Source organism: Pezoporus occidentalis, unplaced genomic scaffold (genome assembly GCF_034315485.1).
Source record: "Pezoporus occidentalis ecotype Australia unplaced genomic scaffold, CSIRO_AGI_Poc_V1 ctg11, whole genome shotgun sequence".
Classification (NCBI taxonomy): domain Eukaryota; kingdom Metazoa; phylum Chordata; class Aves; order Psittaciformes; family Psittacidae; genus Pezoporus; species Pezoporus occidentalis.
In genome coordinates, this window is record NW_026912886.1 from 11,682,828 (window position 1) to 11,700,259 (window position 17,432).

Sequence of the window (17,432 nt, forward strand, 5' to 3'; positions counted from 1 at the left end):
TCGGAGCCCTAAGAGTAAATGAGTTTATTTGCTCGGTTACGGGTAGGAAATGAACTGAAGCAATCCTGCACCCACCAAACATCCAGCCAAAAGTAACTTAGCCAGCTAGAAAATAAGGGAAATGTGATGTCTTGCTGGTCCAGGCAGCCATATACAATTATATACTAGCAGGTAGGATGTCAGTGCCATGGAAGTTCAGATCAGCAGGTACTCTATGGCACCACGCTTCTGTTAGAAGAGCTTAACAGTGAGCACAAGAGTGTTTCTGGGTTTAGGCAGAAGGGTTGGCCATGGGTTTCTGGTGCAGCATATTCAATTTATCATTATTTGAACATACACAGAATTGCAGTGAGCTACTTCAGCAACTCGGATATCCCACAGTCTTCCCCTTCTTCTGAGGAATCCTTCAGGGGTCCTTCCATATTGAACCTCCCCAGTGGTAAGACAGGATACCTTTCTGGATCACAGCAAAAGCTCCCCATAGCCTATATTCTGCAGTCCCAGGCATAGGTAATGCATACGCTGAGGTGCTCTTTCCTAAAGGAGGGAGGGACAGTTTTGACATCCCAGTCAGCTTCTTCATAAAACCTACCTCAAACAGGTTAATACTTTTTTGTTTGAGTACAGCTGGGTCAACTGGGTTGAGGTGGTCATCTCAGGCATATCCAGAGCAGGCTGTCCTGCTGCAGAGAATGCATGCTCTGTGCAGAGCACAGAGGCAGAGGTGTGACTCCCAAAGCAGTGCAGTCACATCGATGTTTGCTGTGCCCCAGCCCACCTTAGGAACCAGCACTTCCTTGGTGATCCCCACTGATGCACCAATGTCTGGTGCACACATTCCCATAGAAAGTGAGCAGCACAGCTAGAAGCACTGTCCAAATTTCCTGATATCTTTTAGTCATCTTTGTCAGCTGAACTGTACTTCTGTCCTGGGAACATCCCAGTGATGCACAGCTTCTGCTGATGAGCTAGGATTAGAAGGACTTTATATAAGGGCTGTTTGATTAAGTGGCTATTATCAGCTAAAAATTTGGTGCTTCCCATTAAGTGCTCTCAAATGCATGTCCTCATTTTACTTATTCTGTGCTTGCATTATGCTTTGGAAGAGGCAGCCTGGCCTTTTTGTCTCAGCCAGGCCTTTCTGCCAACACTAATGTGATGCTCTGTCTTGTTAAGCGCTAGTGTAAGAGATGCAGTGCCCTGATGGAGCCTTTCCTTCAAGGTGGTTCTCTAAAATCACATCACCTTGTAGTTTACCACACAAATCAGCCCAGCCCCTGTGAACTTTCTGCTCCTGACCAGATCCTTCAGTGCCCTCCCCCAAGGCAGCTCTCTCCTTCCAGCCTGCATCACTCACAAAAGACTAAAACAATAAAACTCTCACCTTTTGTCTTTGTTTCTATTGCTGTGCCAGTGCAGTCTGATTTGCTGTCTTTTGCAGCATCTGTGCTCAGGCTTCAGTGATTTCCCATAATAGCCCAATATACTTTTCATGATCCATGTTCAATTTATACACACACCCCAGTTTAATCCTTCTGTCCAGATCAGTTATTTCATACTTTGGTACATCAAATTGCATTCACCATCTGTTGGCCCAGTTGCCCTACATAAGCCAAACCCTCTGAAGGTATAATTGCAATATTGTTCAGTATTTGCTCACTCCCTCTCCTCCCAATATACATAATGAGAGCAAAATTGAAGAAATAATTTAAATATGATTTAAATTCCCTTCAGGTTTTTTACACTGTGCTGATCAAAATAGTAGCTAGGGTCTTCAAAAGAAGAAGCCATCCATCTCGGATGAGCCTCGATGCCCTCAGACAGCTATCTGCGAAAACGAAGGAATTTTTGTAGGACTGGAGCATGGTGTACCAGCATTCACTAAGCTGACGGCAAATGTTATCAGCACATCAGCATGCTGTTAAATCATTGCACAGAAGAATTCCAATCTGGTTAAGCAGGATCCAATTTTATACTGCCACTTCCATGAAATAAATGTACCCAAAACATTATTTTCTTCTTGTCTTATCTGTTCTGATCTCTATTCCAGCCAAAGCTCGCTGTTTGAAGACCTTGCACTATACATTCCACTGGGGCAGTTTTGCAAGCATCTGCAAAGAAAGCTTATAAGCACCAGCCCTCTTCCCCAGGGATAACTATTCCTTCAGTTTTGATTTAATTTTTCCTACAGTCAGGAGGCCACCCACAGATCCCCAGTTCTTCCAGACCTGCTTCATTTCTGCCTCAGCATTAATAGCAAGGGAGGCAGGGGGAATAAGTCTCTGCTAAGACTCATAGGTTAGTCCAGCTCTGGGTTTGCATTTACCTTTAGGACTTACGGAGGTGAGGAAATTGCTGCAGAGCCACAGGGAAGTACCTCTGACAGACATCAGAGGCACACGCTCCAATGCAATACATGTCACCAGTGTGTGCCTCCTGAAGGAGCGACTTCAGTGGAGATAAATAAGACATGTAGTTTCTTGTCAGGCTGCTGCATTTCCCACTGCTTGTTTTAACAATTACATTCGGTGACTTTTTTGTTAAACAACTGAAAAGATTCTTGTAACAGAGGAAGAAAACTTGCACAAAGAAATAAAACATACTCAGACTAAATTTTCTCCCTTGCGCTTCTTGAGGTGTGTGCAATGAACGTGTTTTCAGCACAGCAGCCAATAACAAGAACTGTGGCTTCGGCACCTCTTTGCCACACTCGCCTTTTCAACAGCTGTACAACCAAAACCAGGCAGGATTGAAGCCATCCAAGCTGTGGCTTTGATTTTTGTGCTAGAAGAGAGGGCATAACTTTCCCCCTCTGAAGTCAGTGGAAACACTGCCAGAGATACAACAGGAATCATTAGAGTCCTATAATAATAAGATTCTGCAAATCTTATTTTTAAAGCAATTAATAAAAGAAGTGATTGCCCTTTAGCGAGCAACGTCCCAGTGTGAATTGCTATCAATGCTGCTTCTGAGTGCTTCTTTGCCCCAGTACCTGTGCCAATTACAGGCTTTTTCTATAGAAAGGTTACACAAATACAATTTTATTTCTTATTATTAATTATTTTCAGGCAGGGCCAAGCTTTAAGGTCATGTCTGGACTTACAGTATTGTATATATTGTATACAGTATTGTACATACTATTCTTCTAAGGAAGAAGCTGCCTTTAAGACTGACCTGGTAAATCAGCACTCAAGGAGCACAGATGCTAAATGCTTCAGCACTTCTCTTTGCTTTCAAGACCACTCCACTATTCATGACTACAACTTCAATGCTTTTTTAAACAGTGATGCTTCTGAACTCACGATCAACCTGCTGTAAACAGATAAGATCAATCTGAAATACTATCTGTTTGCTCAACTGAGGCACCTTTGAAACTGAAATAAAATGTAGAAGAAAAAATCGAACTGCCTTTGAAGACCAAATAGAGAAGGATACAACTGAGAAATAGATGCTGCAACAGACATTAACCTGCTCTCTATAAACATCTATGTTTAATTCTGATTCAACAAGATGTAACATGGTATCACAGTAACTGAGATTATTGAAATTGCCTGCGATAGATTTGTCTGTTTTGGTGCAAGGTACGTGTTCAAAATGGGGAAGATTGGGAAAGGAGAAAGGGTGGGGAGGGGGGGATAAATGCCTTTGTTCCATACGATGTGCAAGTCAATAAAAATGCATCTAGCTGTACCTGAATATTTCTCTCATGAAGGATAGAAACACAATCCCCTTGAAACAGCTACAACAGTTTTGTTGGTGGTATTTATTCCAGGCAGAGCACCACAAATCTCCTCCAGTACTGTTGTTATACTGATGCTGGAATCGGTGCCCAGGCAGAGCAGGCTCCTCATGGCAGGGGCAGGATGGCTCAAGACCTCCAAGGAGGAGACTGCTGCTTCGTAAATCAAGTATGTTGATGAACTCAAAGACTTGCAGGAGTAAGTGTTCAGCATTGCCGCTGCTCCTGAGTTTGAGGGTTATTTTTTTAAGGCAACATCTAGGTTATGGACATGAAGATATGGCATTCCAGACTCTCAGCCATCCGAACACAGCCAACAATGAATACTCATTTCTCACCAGGGTGAGTGAATTGATTTCATTTCTCACACTACACTAGTCACTTAACCAAGCTGCAATCCAATGTTTAATGTGTTAGTCACACTGGCTTGTGGAGACCTGTGGTCTGTAGTCTATCATATGGTGACCTTTATGACTGGCACAGTCTTAATCATGACAGAAAAGGCTGACATAGAGTTATTCACATCATTATTTCTAGTACTAAGCCATGGGATAGTTGAAGGAGCAGTAAGGTACGAGTCGAGTGGCATTTACTGTCCCCTGCAGACAAAGGTAGTGATTTGTTGTACAGTTTAAATTTATTGTTCTTAAGGACAAGGACAAAGCGTTGGCTGGATAGGCAGCTGAGAGGAGGCAAACGCTGCTTCAGGTGAAGGAGTGCCCAGAATAGAGGCATCAAGGCTGAAATTCCTCACATTAACTGCTCATACAGCTTTTCCCAGCATCCTCATTCCCCTCCAAAAGCACTGAGGAGAGAATTTGTACCGCAAAATGAGGGATGAGCCAGTGACATCCTCAAGTCTTGTAAAAGCTTCATATTTGTTAAGCTCAGCATGGAAGATGCTCGAATACTCTAGCAGCATACAGACATAAAAAATGACCAGGAGACTCCAGCCCACAGGGAGTTTGCAATATGAGATGCTGCCTTATGAGCAGGAAGGTCTCTGCTCCCATGAGAAGCTCTAATAGCACAGACAGTATTTTTCATCGAGACCAATCTCACCTCTCAATGCCCTCCCCCTGTAGAGAAATAAATGAGAGAGATCAATATTTCTTCATTCTAATTTTGCCATTGCTAGCTTTCCTTGTAATTTTTTAACTCTTTCCACCTTCCAATCTGTCCTTCCTTTCTATAAATGTTTTCATCTGTTCAAAGCATTTTCTAGTTATTACATGAGCTGTATCAACATCCCCCAGAAGAATAAGAAGCTGTGATTTATGGTGTGATCCTCCCCACTGTGAACGTTTAACCTGAACCTTACATGCTACTCGCACTCCCAGGCTGACCCTCAGGTTGAAATTAATAGCTTGTATCTGTTTAATATTTCTTTCCAGTGCACTGACAAATCGTTTCATCTGTGTTTAAATGGATCAGTGGTTTCCATCTTCGGTGTTTCCTCATTCCTGTTTTGTTTTTTATTAATCCTTTGCTGTTTGCAGGTCGTTTAAAAGTCCTTTGTTCACTGATTTTATTTCATAATATTCTTATGAAGTTGGAGGTAAAGGACATGTGTCATATTAACAGGTCTATGTTGTCTTGCTCCAATTAAAAGAGTAGATCGCATCTATACATTTAATGAGTTACATTACGGATGTGACAGTGTCATCATTGGCAGCTAACCAAAACATGCCAGTTGGGCACAGATTTCCTAAACACATGTATCAGTATTATTTATCATGCAAGCCATTAATTTAAAAACTGATGCATCTGTTACAATCATTGGTGCTCAAGATGGAGAAGATCCATAGGGAGGCTTTCAGCTTTCCATTTAGTGCTAAAGCGGAACTGAACTCTATCAGATGTATCATTATTGTCATTATTATTTAATATCCCCCTCTGCCTCCCCTGCGCACTAGCCACTTAACAGAAAACATGAGTAAAGACCTCATCTCGGATTGCTTGCCAGCTGAGTGATGGACTAGACATCACATACCACAAAGAGAATGGTCAGGATCCCCTTGGCATGGCTATATAGGTGCTCAGAGGGCGCAGGCCAGCTCAGTGGGGGACAGAAGGATTTTGGGGTTGTTTTTTCTGTTGAAGCGTAAATAGTACAGTTGTGAGTTGTTAAGAATGGCAGGATAGTGAATGAATTCAAGTATATCTGAGCACTGATACTTTATTAGCACGGACACCAAAGCATGCTAGAAAGAAGTATAATGTAATGTATTGCAGATGCTAAATAACAGAATGGTGACGGACTGACCAAACTGCTGCTGTAAATTTCCTCTTTCAGACTGGGTTCAGATGCTCTGCAAACATTGGGCAGTATCTAAGTCTTGCCCAGCGATTTTCACATTCATCACCCAGTGAGTTTTCCTCAGGAAAGCATATTTTGAACTTGTTCAGATCTTAATGAGTCACTTGTGAACTATCAAATATTTCTTACTCTATTCGGAGCATTTGAGATTCCTCAAATGACACCATCAGCTGGGGTGACTGCAAACATCATAAATAATCTTCTCAGTTTAATGAGTTACCATATGAGGAAAGCTCGCCTACCAGTCAAGCCTTACTTTGCTGCACACCAGCTGAGACTTTTGATATACTGTGAGGGCTACCTGTATTAAAACTAATCAGAGGTTATAGAGGAAACCCAAAGAGATCCAACCCACCACAATTTAATCTCCCCTCCAATAAAATGCACTCATAAATCAGGACAAGCTTATAAGTGCGGCCCTCTAACGCTTCTATTAGGAAACCTAAAACCACAAAAAGCTCAGTAGGACGTGAAAAACGTGGTAATGTCGGCAGTATTACACTAATTCAGAACACACAAGGAGCTGTAAGAGACATTCTGCTCTTACAGCTGGCTAATTAGACAAGATGGAGAAAGCAATTTGACAAAAATGGTGACGTCTCAGTTTCCATTTTGAACCTTAAAATGGACATATTTTTACATTTGTACTGAGCTTCCCAGATAAACAGAGAGATAAAAAAAGATAAAAGGTATTAAAATCTTCATCAGAGTTTTTACTTACTGAACGAAGAATTCTGACAGAAAGTCAAGGAAGCAAAATACAGTGCTTTTAGTAAAAGGTTACATAAAAAGCTGAGTTTCACAGAAATATGAGTATTTATTACAGGGAAAGCATCTCCCATGGAGAAAAAAAACAACAGTAGGAAAATATGTTAGAAATACTTTGATCAGATCTGGTAACGAGCAAACAACAGCATTAGTGCATTCAACTTGATCGAGAAAAGGCATGCTGATACAGCTGAATGACTGCAGTGAAAATCAGCCTCCTGAATTATCATTACTGTATCATGTTGTCCAGGTGGTAAATGAATATTCACTAAGAGGAGAGCAGAGACTCAGACTTTGTATTCAGGAGGGTGTTATCTCTAGAACTTCGGTCTACAGTGGATCAGTTCAGAGCTGCTGCAATCTGTGTAAGTCCACAAAGCTGAATATTATCAAAGCCAAGTTTTTTTAAAGACCTTGATTCTCACCTCCTTTGCATATGTACAATGTCAATGCTCTGTTCCAGAATTGCATTTCCATTTAGTGCTAAGAGAGGGACGAATCAAGATCCTTCTCCTTGTCAAAAGATTAATAATATATGTCCACATGGAGGAAGTTATGCAAGAAAGTTTTGAATAAGTACACTGGTTGTCTTAAGGAGTTGTGCTCCATTTTGCTTCAGTGTGATGTGCGCAGACTATTAATAATAGTAAATGCTTGTATTTAGGACAAAATTCAAGGAAGTGATTTGCAACAAAATCTGCATTCAAACCCATCTCTCAGTTTCTTTATACTGGTCATAAATCACTGACAGGACATTTATGATTGATTTACAAGGAAGTTTTATCTTACAATATATATACAAAAATAACAGTTGCCTTCTGAACAACTGTCCTTCATCCTAATTATGCAGCCAAGCATATCCTTGGTAATTGATAGTTAGGAAGTTTTCGGAAAAGAGACTTTGAAAGTTAGAAAGGAAGCTAAGGTTGATACTGGATGATATTTACAGGTTGTTATCGTTATTCACAGAGCCCCCAGTCACATCAGTAGAAGAAATTACATTGCAGGATCATATGAGAGCTAGAGTAGGCAATCGGACACAGTCCCCATCCTTGTGGTGGCAATATTGGTTATGGTGCCTTTATAGCACCAAATCCCACTAAACTCCAGGTATTATCTCTGAAAACAATGTCTCAGGGTCACTTCTTTCTTTGGGTTAGGTGCTGTCTATAACTTTCTTGTCTAAGTGCATATGGTTTCCTCATGGTGGAAATTAGATTTTAGTGGGGGATTGAATCCCATCTCTTGATGTTCTACCATACATATAAGAAGCTGGGACTGGTTTCTTAATCTACAGGAGAGATATATTTAAATGCACAGTGAGAAATTAGTTATCTTTTAAACCATTTGAACTCTCCATCCCATTTTCTGCTGTGAGATAACAATTAATATCCAAACGTCCACCGCTTCACCCTCAACATTAGCAGAGTGTCATTCCTGGATTGTGGACAACTTTTCATACTACAGAAATGTAGGAGATAGAAACTGTGGCTCTTTCTCAATGAAAAATAACTACTGAGGGCTCACCTGCAGGTCTACCTAAACAGCAAACATTCATGAAGAGCTTTCAGGATATTTCCTGTAACCCATTATTTTCTTTTTAAAATAGCAATGAAAAGTGGAGCAGGGATAGAACGTTAAGAACCTGTCAGGCTTTTCCTCTCCTTGTTGCTGCTCTGCATTTTGCTCCATTTCCTCCATGCTCATTAAACGCTCTAGAATTAGCATCAGATGAGGCTGTGTTTGAGAAGCCTCAAGATAACAAGCTCACAAAGCTCCTTTAATAACACCTTCCTCTCCCACATCCTGCCTTTTCTGTGAGGGGTTCATAGGAGAGTTGCTCTGTTACAGCAACTAAAAATGTGGGCTCTGTTAGCTTTACAGTAAGTGAACTGGGCATTATTTACCCTGATGGCCTTGCTCGTTCCAAGGTGAAGTAAAGCAACACTTTGCTGCCTTATGAGGTGCTATCAAATGTCTTGTTTATATTCGCTGACCTTCCATTGCGTTGCCCTGTTCTCATACTGGAGGTCAGTCAGAGAGCAAGTGCATTCTCTATCTTCCACTGACTTATCTAAGTTCCAGTGAGGTCAACGATTCCACTCTCCCCTGCATTCCTCCATCCTGCATTTTTATCATTACTTCAGAGATACTAGACTCCTTCATACCAAACACTGTAAGGATCCTTTGTAAGGGGAAGTTCCTGCCTCTAAGACCTTAATCATGCAAAAGATGCATCAAGACACAGATGCTTTTTGGCTGCAGCTTGCCTACAGATCTATGGGAAATCTGCAGCAAGGTCTTCAGCCAGCCTGTTGTAGTGACTTTAGTAAAGGTTCCCCTCACACTTGATTTAAGTGTTTATACCAGATGATCATTGCCTTAAGTATCAATTAGTATACTCGGGCATTATTTGTTACAAAAGGCTGTTATAGACAGGGTAGTTTCACATGGTTTCACAGACCTAGAGTAATTTAGGGATCCTGTTAATTCTAAAAACTGAACCAATAAAACACAGTAAGGGCTAATCAGTGTTCTCCAGAAGAAAATTATTTAAATCCAACTCCTTTCTTGGAGTTTCTAGTTGCTTCCCATAGCCTCTGTGCAGACCTTTTGAGGATCAAAGGCTGCCAAGAATGCTGAAAGTTACTACAGGCTTTTACAGTCCAGAGTACAAAACAGAAGAAAACCATGTATTTTTGCCAAAATACTGTATACTCAGATTGCTGCTGTTTCTCAAAGGCACATTGTGGCTTATTAATATGAGCCCCAAAGATATCTATTGAACTCATGGGTATGTGTCCAGTCCAAAAGATCATGACTAACCTTATGGTACCTGAAGGCATTGGTGACAAAAGGGTGTTCTTTTACACCAAGGTAGCTCAACTGAAATTACATAAGTATATAAGGTAACACCCAACAGTACTGCTAGCTGCTGTGAAGCAGAAGCTATTGAATTGAACTGCATCATGCGCCAGTTGAAGGGGCAAGAGAATTCAGTTCTGGCTAAAAAAAAAAGAGGCAATACAAACAGGCTGTTTTGTGGGAGCTGTTTGTGTTTTGAGAAGCTATTGCACCACATCACACTACCGTCAATGCAGTTCCCCTTCTGTCTGTACTGGTCCCACTTTGTCTTTGCAGATTGTCTTGATTCTCTTACTGACAGCATAGGCCACTATTGTAATTGTCACCTGATCAGTATTTAACTTCAAACTGTTCAACCCTTACCTTAGCTTGGCAGAAGTAACATCCTCCACAGTGGCATATGGCAGGTCTTTCTTCTGCAACTGCAGTGTGTATTATAGAGACTTTAGGACTGCAAATTCATCACAAAATCACACAGGAAAATCACTTCCACTGGGAAGATCCAACTAATCCAGCAAAGCCTGAAGCCAGGTTTTTACCAGCTTGGAGAAGTTAATAGAATCTATTCTGCAAAGAGGTACACCTGTAATTTCAATAAACTCAGGAACTAGTATCATGAGACAGATACATGCTGCACACAATGTCCAGAGAAAAAAAATATGACTGCATTGAATAAAGCAAGCATGAATGGTAGAGTGAAAATGCTCACGCAGAAGTGCAAGATCCACAGAGAATATAGCCTGGACAGCAAATAGAAGGCTCCCTGCCTGGGATGTCTGTGTACTCATGGACAGATTTCAAGATGCCATTGAGTACCTCTGTAAACTGTTTCTTTATTAAGGAGACAGTTTGATTTACAGGCATTGGGTCTGTCAAGTTATTATCTAGCAAGAAGCATCAGGGCACAACTATGCAGTGTCTGGCTGGAATTCCACTTGCTTACACAGTGCTTATAACCCCCTTGATCAAAAGCACTTCACAAACTGTCATATAAAAGCTCTGCTGCATTTTGCTCTTAAAGGAGGTTACGAGGTTGAAGCACATAGAAGGAACTAAACTGTGTGCAGCTAACACAAAAAAAAACCAAACAAAAGGGGTCAAAATTAAATCCCAGGAATGAACTTTGGGCTTGACTCACCACAACTAATGCTCAGAGTTGGTCCATGTGTCACTAGCAATAGCGACTGTGTGAGAGCTTGGTGTGACTTCCTACACAAAAGATGTCACCATCAATCCTTGTACTACCCCACCACCTGGAAGACAGATTCTTATTGACTACAGAGAACATTGCCTTCTGCTGCATCATCAGCCACAGATGAGTCTGGCCAAGAATACTTTCCAGAGTGTGACAGTGAGAGGAAAGCAGAACATTTGTAATAAGTTGTTCCTACCACAGCTACCTTAATTGTTTCAGAAATGCACATTGGTTTGTAAAATACAAACAGATAACATTCCCTTTTCTATTTTTTATTGACTAAATAGAATTATCTTCTAGATTTAGACCTTCAAGGTCTCATCCTTACAATAAAGAAATTAAATATGTTCACTGTATATTGACTTACAGTTTGGACAAACATCACTTTATGAGACGCTGATTAACAGTCAGGAAAGTGGTAGTCTATTGTCCAGCAATTTGCTTTTCATTTTCTCATTCTGCAAATTAACTTTCCTACTGGACGAGGTGTGAGGCTGATGTCAATATTTGCAGGTACTCCACAATTATACTGTGTTTGCTAAATCACATTGCTTTAATTCAAAAGTCATCCTGATTTCCATTTAGACCATGATCCTGCTGGGTGCTTAGTTCTCCTGTAAGAGTGTCTCGTGCCTTCATGCCTTGTGGACTCAATGGCATTAGAGATTACCCAGCTGCCTTCAGATAGGAGTCTCGTTTATTTGGGAGAACCATAATTAGAGGTTAGGAACCAGGTTTATGAAATGTAGATTGAGGACATTTGAGACTCTCCTCTCTTTTTCAGCTGTTTTCATACTGTTAGATTTCAAGATGAACTTGCACCTCTTGTTACACCAATGTGTCTTAATTTTCTGCAATTTTTAGCTTCAGTGAGGTGTTCTCCAGCCTTTCATCATCTGGGGGAAGGAACAGCTATCTAATCAGCTTGTCTGAAGGAAATGCCTTTTTAATGAGTCCAAGTCTCCAGCAGGACTCAAAATAGCAAGGCAGTAAAATCAGGAGTGTTTATAGAAAGAAATTGCATTAAAATTGTTAGCATCATGGTATCTTGGAAATGACAGCTGCTGATACATCCACAAGCTGTTCCAGTCTCAGCCCTCCTTAATTCTGCATACCCTGGTTCATGTACACTCTTACGCCCTCATTCTACACCGGTAGGTGGTTAAACCCCTTTCCTGTCACCTCCCTCCTGTACCAACTGATCCATAGGGTTTTGCACAAGAGAGTCGCCAAACAGAATTTCAAAGCCATCCTGAGGAAAACCCTCTTGGCTACAGTCCTGGGATTTCTTACTTATTTATGTTTTCTTCCTTGCTCTTTGAACATATCTGAAGTTATTCCTCATTTTCTTAATACATAAGCCTTCCCTCAGACTAATGCAACAGCTAGGGGTGTGTTGGTGCCGAGGGGACAAGATTTATGCTACGTGCAAATCTATTTTGGCAGCACATGAGCTTTTCTTTCATCCAAGTGGCTTAAAGCAAATGAAAGCTGGCCTCAACATGGCTGCATTGTCCTGGAAAGAAACCCAAACGGGTGTAGTCTGATAGTGGTATCACAGAAAGCTGTGCCTGATTTTTAACTTCATGAACACAGCAGAATGCAAAGCTCAGGAATATTATTTTCCAGCACCTAATGTAACACCAGGACATCCGTACAGCCACATGAAAGCAGCTACTCTGCCAGACCAAGGGGCAGAACAAGTGTCAACCCAGCACACTGAAGCAAGCATGCCCCCAAGCTGGCTCCTGAGATGATGTTCCTCAGTCATTCTTGCAATTATACCAAATTAAGTGTGATTTGTAGCTAGGCTGGCACCCAGGGCCACAGGGCAGGAGAGAAACCCTAACACTTCATTCATAACCACCTGCCATAAAACCATAGCCATGGGGAAGGGTGAGGACACAGACATTTGGGTGAGTGTCAAACTCTAATAGCTGCTCCTAACCTACAGCAGTGTAGAGGAGAGCAGGGACCTACACAATCACCCTGTAGAAAATATCCAGAGCAGTGAGAAGATAATAGTTACATTTGCAGCACTGCTTTTGTTGTTTTTAATATACACCACAGGACCAATATGTCTCCTGTGAGAACATCATCTTCTCTTAGCACATGTCCTTGTTTTTCTCTGCTGCATCCTTAGTAAGAGCAGGTACCACTGCTCCAGTGAAGTTGTGCTGGATGAGGCACGCATTAGCTCCCTAGACTGTAAAACACGTCCGGAGGGTTTGGGAATCTGATTCCAATGGCAATTATAGAGATGCCTAATGACATAGATCAGCTGCTTGCTTTAGCACATTTCACGGAAAAGGTTTCCACCAGCTCTGCTTAAGGAAAATCACCCTCTGCTGTCCCTCCTCCTGTAGCCAACACTGATGATGGTTAAGCTTAGATCTTCTTTTGAAGTTTATACTTTTGCCCCTTGATACATAGGAGATCAGTCAAGTGCTTCACTAAGGTCCTCATCCTTCATAGCTCTCCCTTAGTTCTGTGCTAGCCATGAGCCCTTTCTACCATAGGCACTGATTCTAGATGTGGATGAAGAAAGTTATTTCTGTATCAAAACACCTGACTATATAGCTGATTCTCAACCAGATTAGCCACGAACAGAATTAAAAAATGAATTCAAGCAGAAAAATGTTTTGGGATGGAGACAGATGGATAAAACTCCAGCTGCTGAGGTGGCCCAAAGGTTAGTGTTGACACAAGCCCACAGGTACTAAGCAAGGAGATGTCCAGCAGACAAGATATTAAGGAAACTGTCTCAGAGGAGCTGACTTGTTAAAGATTATTGTGTCCAACCTTATCGATGGCAGCACATTGCCTCCCAGCTATGAATGCTCAAGTGCTTATAAAACTCTGAGAAGGCATCTGCAAGAAATTTAACACAAGTTTCTGTGGGGGAAAAAGCAATGCTTAGAAGGGGTGGAATTAACTGAGAATTGCATTGGCAGAACTACTGAGCCCTGAAGAAAAGGGACTGTTCTAACTGCAAAGTCTCTTTTCATTCTGGGCTAATGATAATCCATGAACATCAGTATCCCACACATTAGTAGTTAAAGCTGGGTCAATTTAGACCAGAAAAACTGTTTGGGTATAACAGTAACTAAGTCTGAACAGGTCACTTGCCCATCCCTGAAGCACTCTACTGAGATCTCTCAGGGATGCAGTATGCTGAGAGGTGGCAGAAAGCAAACTCAGGTCTACCGACGTACTTGAATGGAGATGCACAACCCTCCTTCTTTCTTTCAGCAGAGCAATCCAGGAGAAATTTTACTAAAGGCAGTTAAGGGCAAGTATGTAACATAAAGTAGTGGAAAATACCCAGGCGTTCTGGACAGACACGTGACTGATAATTGTATTCTGCTGCAATAAACCAACCAGCCAGATGTTTCAGATAATTAGTATTAGAGTCAAATTTTTCTAGCAGCTGTTTTCCTTGTGACAGACAAGCATTATATCTGCTTCCTCAGCCTTGACAAACTCTTCCAACAGGAGGTCTAAAACATGATCAAGATGCATGATGGTATTCAAATATTATATATATATTCAAGCATCAACTGGAATACTGCTAACTGGAATAGCATGTGCTATTGGGTCTCCAGATACATACTTGGTGATTTGCATGAGTTTTCAGAGCTTTGCTGCCTTTAGTACCTAATCTAGAGCAGGCAAAAGCTGCCTATATACTTTATTTATATATAAAATATACATATATTTAAGGGAATTTTAAGACTACTCCTGCCATAATTCTACATACTGAGGTATTTTGAGAGACACACTCTTTTCTCCTAGTGAAAAGTCTCTTAGATTATTCATCCTGTTTATAACGTGCTACAGCATCCACCTGGAGCAAAGCATCTGTCTAGCCACGCTAATTGAATTAGCCTGTGAATTTATTCATCTAGGGGTAGAGATCTTTCTAGCTTTCTACCTTCAGAACTTGTATAACATGTTAGGAAGGAGATGAGCACTTTCATAGTCCAAAAGAGATTTCAAGAAAATGAGCTTTTTTAGGGTTTCTTTAGGTGGAAGAACCAGTTTTTCCTGGATGGGAAACAAACACCTCAGGAACTGGCAGAACCCTGTAGGGATGAGCCAGTTTTTCACGACCTCATGCAAAAAACTTTGGCATTTGAGGCCTCAGAGTGCTTCTTGAGAGGCACACAATGTCTGGGATACTGATACATATCTCATTAAAAACAAGACCATTCAGCTACAAACACCAGACTGTTCGCCTAAGTGTCTCATGATGCTGCCTTGGGCCATTAGTGTTGGAGACTGTGGCCCTGGGGTAGATGGGACTATTGATATCTGTTGATATGGCCCAGACCTGCTAGAAAAGCCAAAGTTCAGCATGGGAGGTAGCTGTTGGCAGCTGATGAACAAAGGGCAACAGCTGAGTGTGCCAGGTCTCTGATGTTTCTTTCCCTCAATGGTCTGCAGTTCTGCTGGGGCAGACCTTGGTAAAGACCCATCAACCTGGGTGGAGACTCTGCTTGAGATTAATTTCCAGCTTATTTATAAAAGCTACTCATATAAAAAAAAGGCCAAAATAAAAAGCCCCCAAATAATGACAGTATCTGGGGAGAAGAAACTCAAAGAGAGTGCTGGGAGAAAAAAAAAAGGAGGTCATTTAAAATGTCAGTTCTCTTGACTTGCTGATGTTAGTGGTGATGACTGGCTCATGCCTTGAGTGTGCTGAGATTTCACTTCAAAGGTACCTTGCAAGGTGCTCAGGAGTTTCAAAACCGCCTTGGAAAATTAAATTCAGGATCCAAATACTGAGGTATTTTTGAGGAATGTAACCTGCGTTTCCACAGAAAACTGTTCTTGAAGGCCACTGGTGTCCCCATACCAAATGGATCAAGTGCTTAAACTTCCACTTCACTAGACGTTTAATAACACAAGGAAGTAAGACAGCAGCCCCCAGTGCAGATAGTGAAATGAACTGGAAAAGCGCTCTTGAAGAGCAAAGCGGATCAGGTTTTGCTGTTGGGCCCATAAGGAACGTGATCTGTAACAGTAGAAGTGATGTTTAGTGCTTTTTAACAGAAGATATCTCTTGAAATTAGAACTCGAGGTGGGGTGACAACAGCAGGCACCATCAGAAAGACACGTGGCTGAGGACACGAAGCAAGGGCCTGAGAGCAAAAGGTCGCCTGTGTGGCAGTGGTTACCCAGGGTACTACTACTGTTAATTCCCTTTGAATGTGTGATTCCTGCATAGCTGCCTCTCACCCTTTCAGAGGAGCGTTTGTGGGAGGGTGACTTTAAGAGATACTGAGTTGCTAGAGTGGGACCAGAGAAGGGCAGCAGAGCTGGTGATGGGTCTGGAGAACAAGTCTGATGAGGAGCAGCTGAGGGAATTGGGTGTTTAGTCTGGAGAAGGACCTTATCCCTCTCTACAACTGCTTGAAAGGAGGATGGAGTCAGGAGGTGGCTGGTCTCTTCTCTTAAGCAGCAAGTGATAGGACAAGAAGAAACAGCCTCAAGCTGTGCTAGGAGAGGAGTAGATTGGATATTAGGAACAATTTCTTTGCTGCAACGGTGGGTAGGTATCAGAAGAGGTTGTGAGGGGCAGTGGTGGAATCACTGCCCATGGAAGTGTTAAAAACCCCCGTAAATAAGACCCTTAGTGACATGGTTTAGCGGTGGATTTGGCAGTGTTCAAGTAAAGGCTGGACCTGATGATCTTAAAGGTCTTTTCCAGCCTGGCTGGTTCTGTGACGCTCGGGCTGGGGGACACCCGGGGGGGCGATGCGGGCCCTCTACCTGCGTTCAGAACTTCCAGCCCCGTGCGGGTCCCTCCGCCGCTCCCGGCTCCGAGCGGCTGCGGGAGGGATGCGGCGGCAGAACCGCGGCCGCCCCGCCCGCCGCAGCGGAGCCTCCGCCGGCGCCAGCCCCGCTCTTTCCTCCGCCCCTCGGCAGCGGGGGCGCGGATCCGGCCTGCGCGGGGCCGGTGGAGAGACGGAGCGCAGCGGGGCGAGGGGAGGAGACGAGAGGAGGAGGCGGAGAGGGAGGCGGTGGCGAGCTGGCCATGGCAGCAGCCCGCGGGCGGAAAGGCAGCCGCCGCGGGCTGCCGCTGTGATTGGCACCCCGGGCAGCAGCAGCAGCAGCAGCAGCAGCAGGAGGAGGAGGAGGAGGAGGAGGAGGAAGGCGCGGAGCAGCCCCGGGGCCGCCATCCCGCGGTGGCGGCGGTGGTGCCCGGGAGGATGCCGGGGAAGCAGGGCTCGGCGGGCGGCGGTGGCGGTGAGCTCCCGGGGGCCGGCACGGCGAAGCAGCGGAGGCGGCGGAGGAAGGTCTCCTGCTTCTCCAGCATCCAGCTCTTCCTGGTGTCCGAGTGCGCCCTGATGCTAGCCCAGGGCACGGTGGGAGCCTACCTGGTGAGTGGGTACCGGCCGTGGGGGGGGGCCGCGCCGCGGGGTCCGCCGGCACTAGCGGAGGGGAAGTTCCCTCGCAGCCGGGGCAGCGCGGCGGGCAGCACCCCCCGGGCGGGATTTACAACAGTTTCAGGGCTTAAATGACTCAGCAGTGCTGGGGGG

At 43.3% G+C, this 17,432-nt stretch overlaps 1 protein-coding gene across 3 annotated transcripts in view; it reads left to right on the forward strand.

Moving 5' to 3' along the window:
- The window catches only part of SLCO3A1 (solute carrier organic anion transporter family member 3A1), a 191,723-nt gene that overhangs the window by 29,239 nt on the left and 145,052 nt on the right, over positions 1 to 17,432 (forward strand). The window contains exon 4 of one of the 3 annotated variants that reach the window (XM_062631055.1): positions 3,773 to 4,081. In XM_062631055.1, the coding sequence (XP_062487039.1) occupies positions 3,911 to 4,081 (171 nt within the window). In that variant the 5' untranslated portion in view covers positions 3,773 to 3,910. Of the gene's footprint in view, positions 1 to 3,772; positions 4,082 to 7,173; positions 7,193 to 16,992; positions 17,274 to 17,432 lie in introns of those variants that run through there. The other 2 variants (XM_062631071.1, XM_062631063.1) reach the window with 2 other exon arrangements.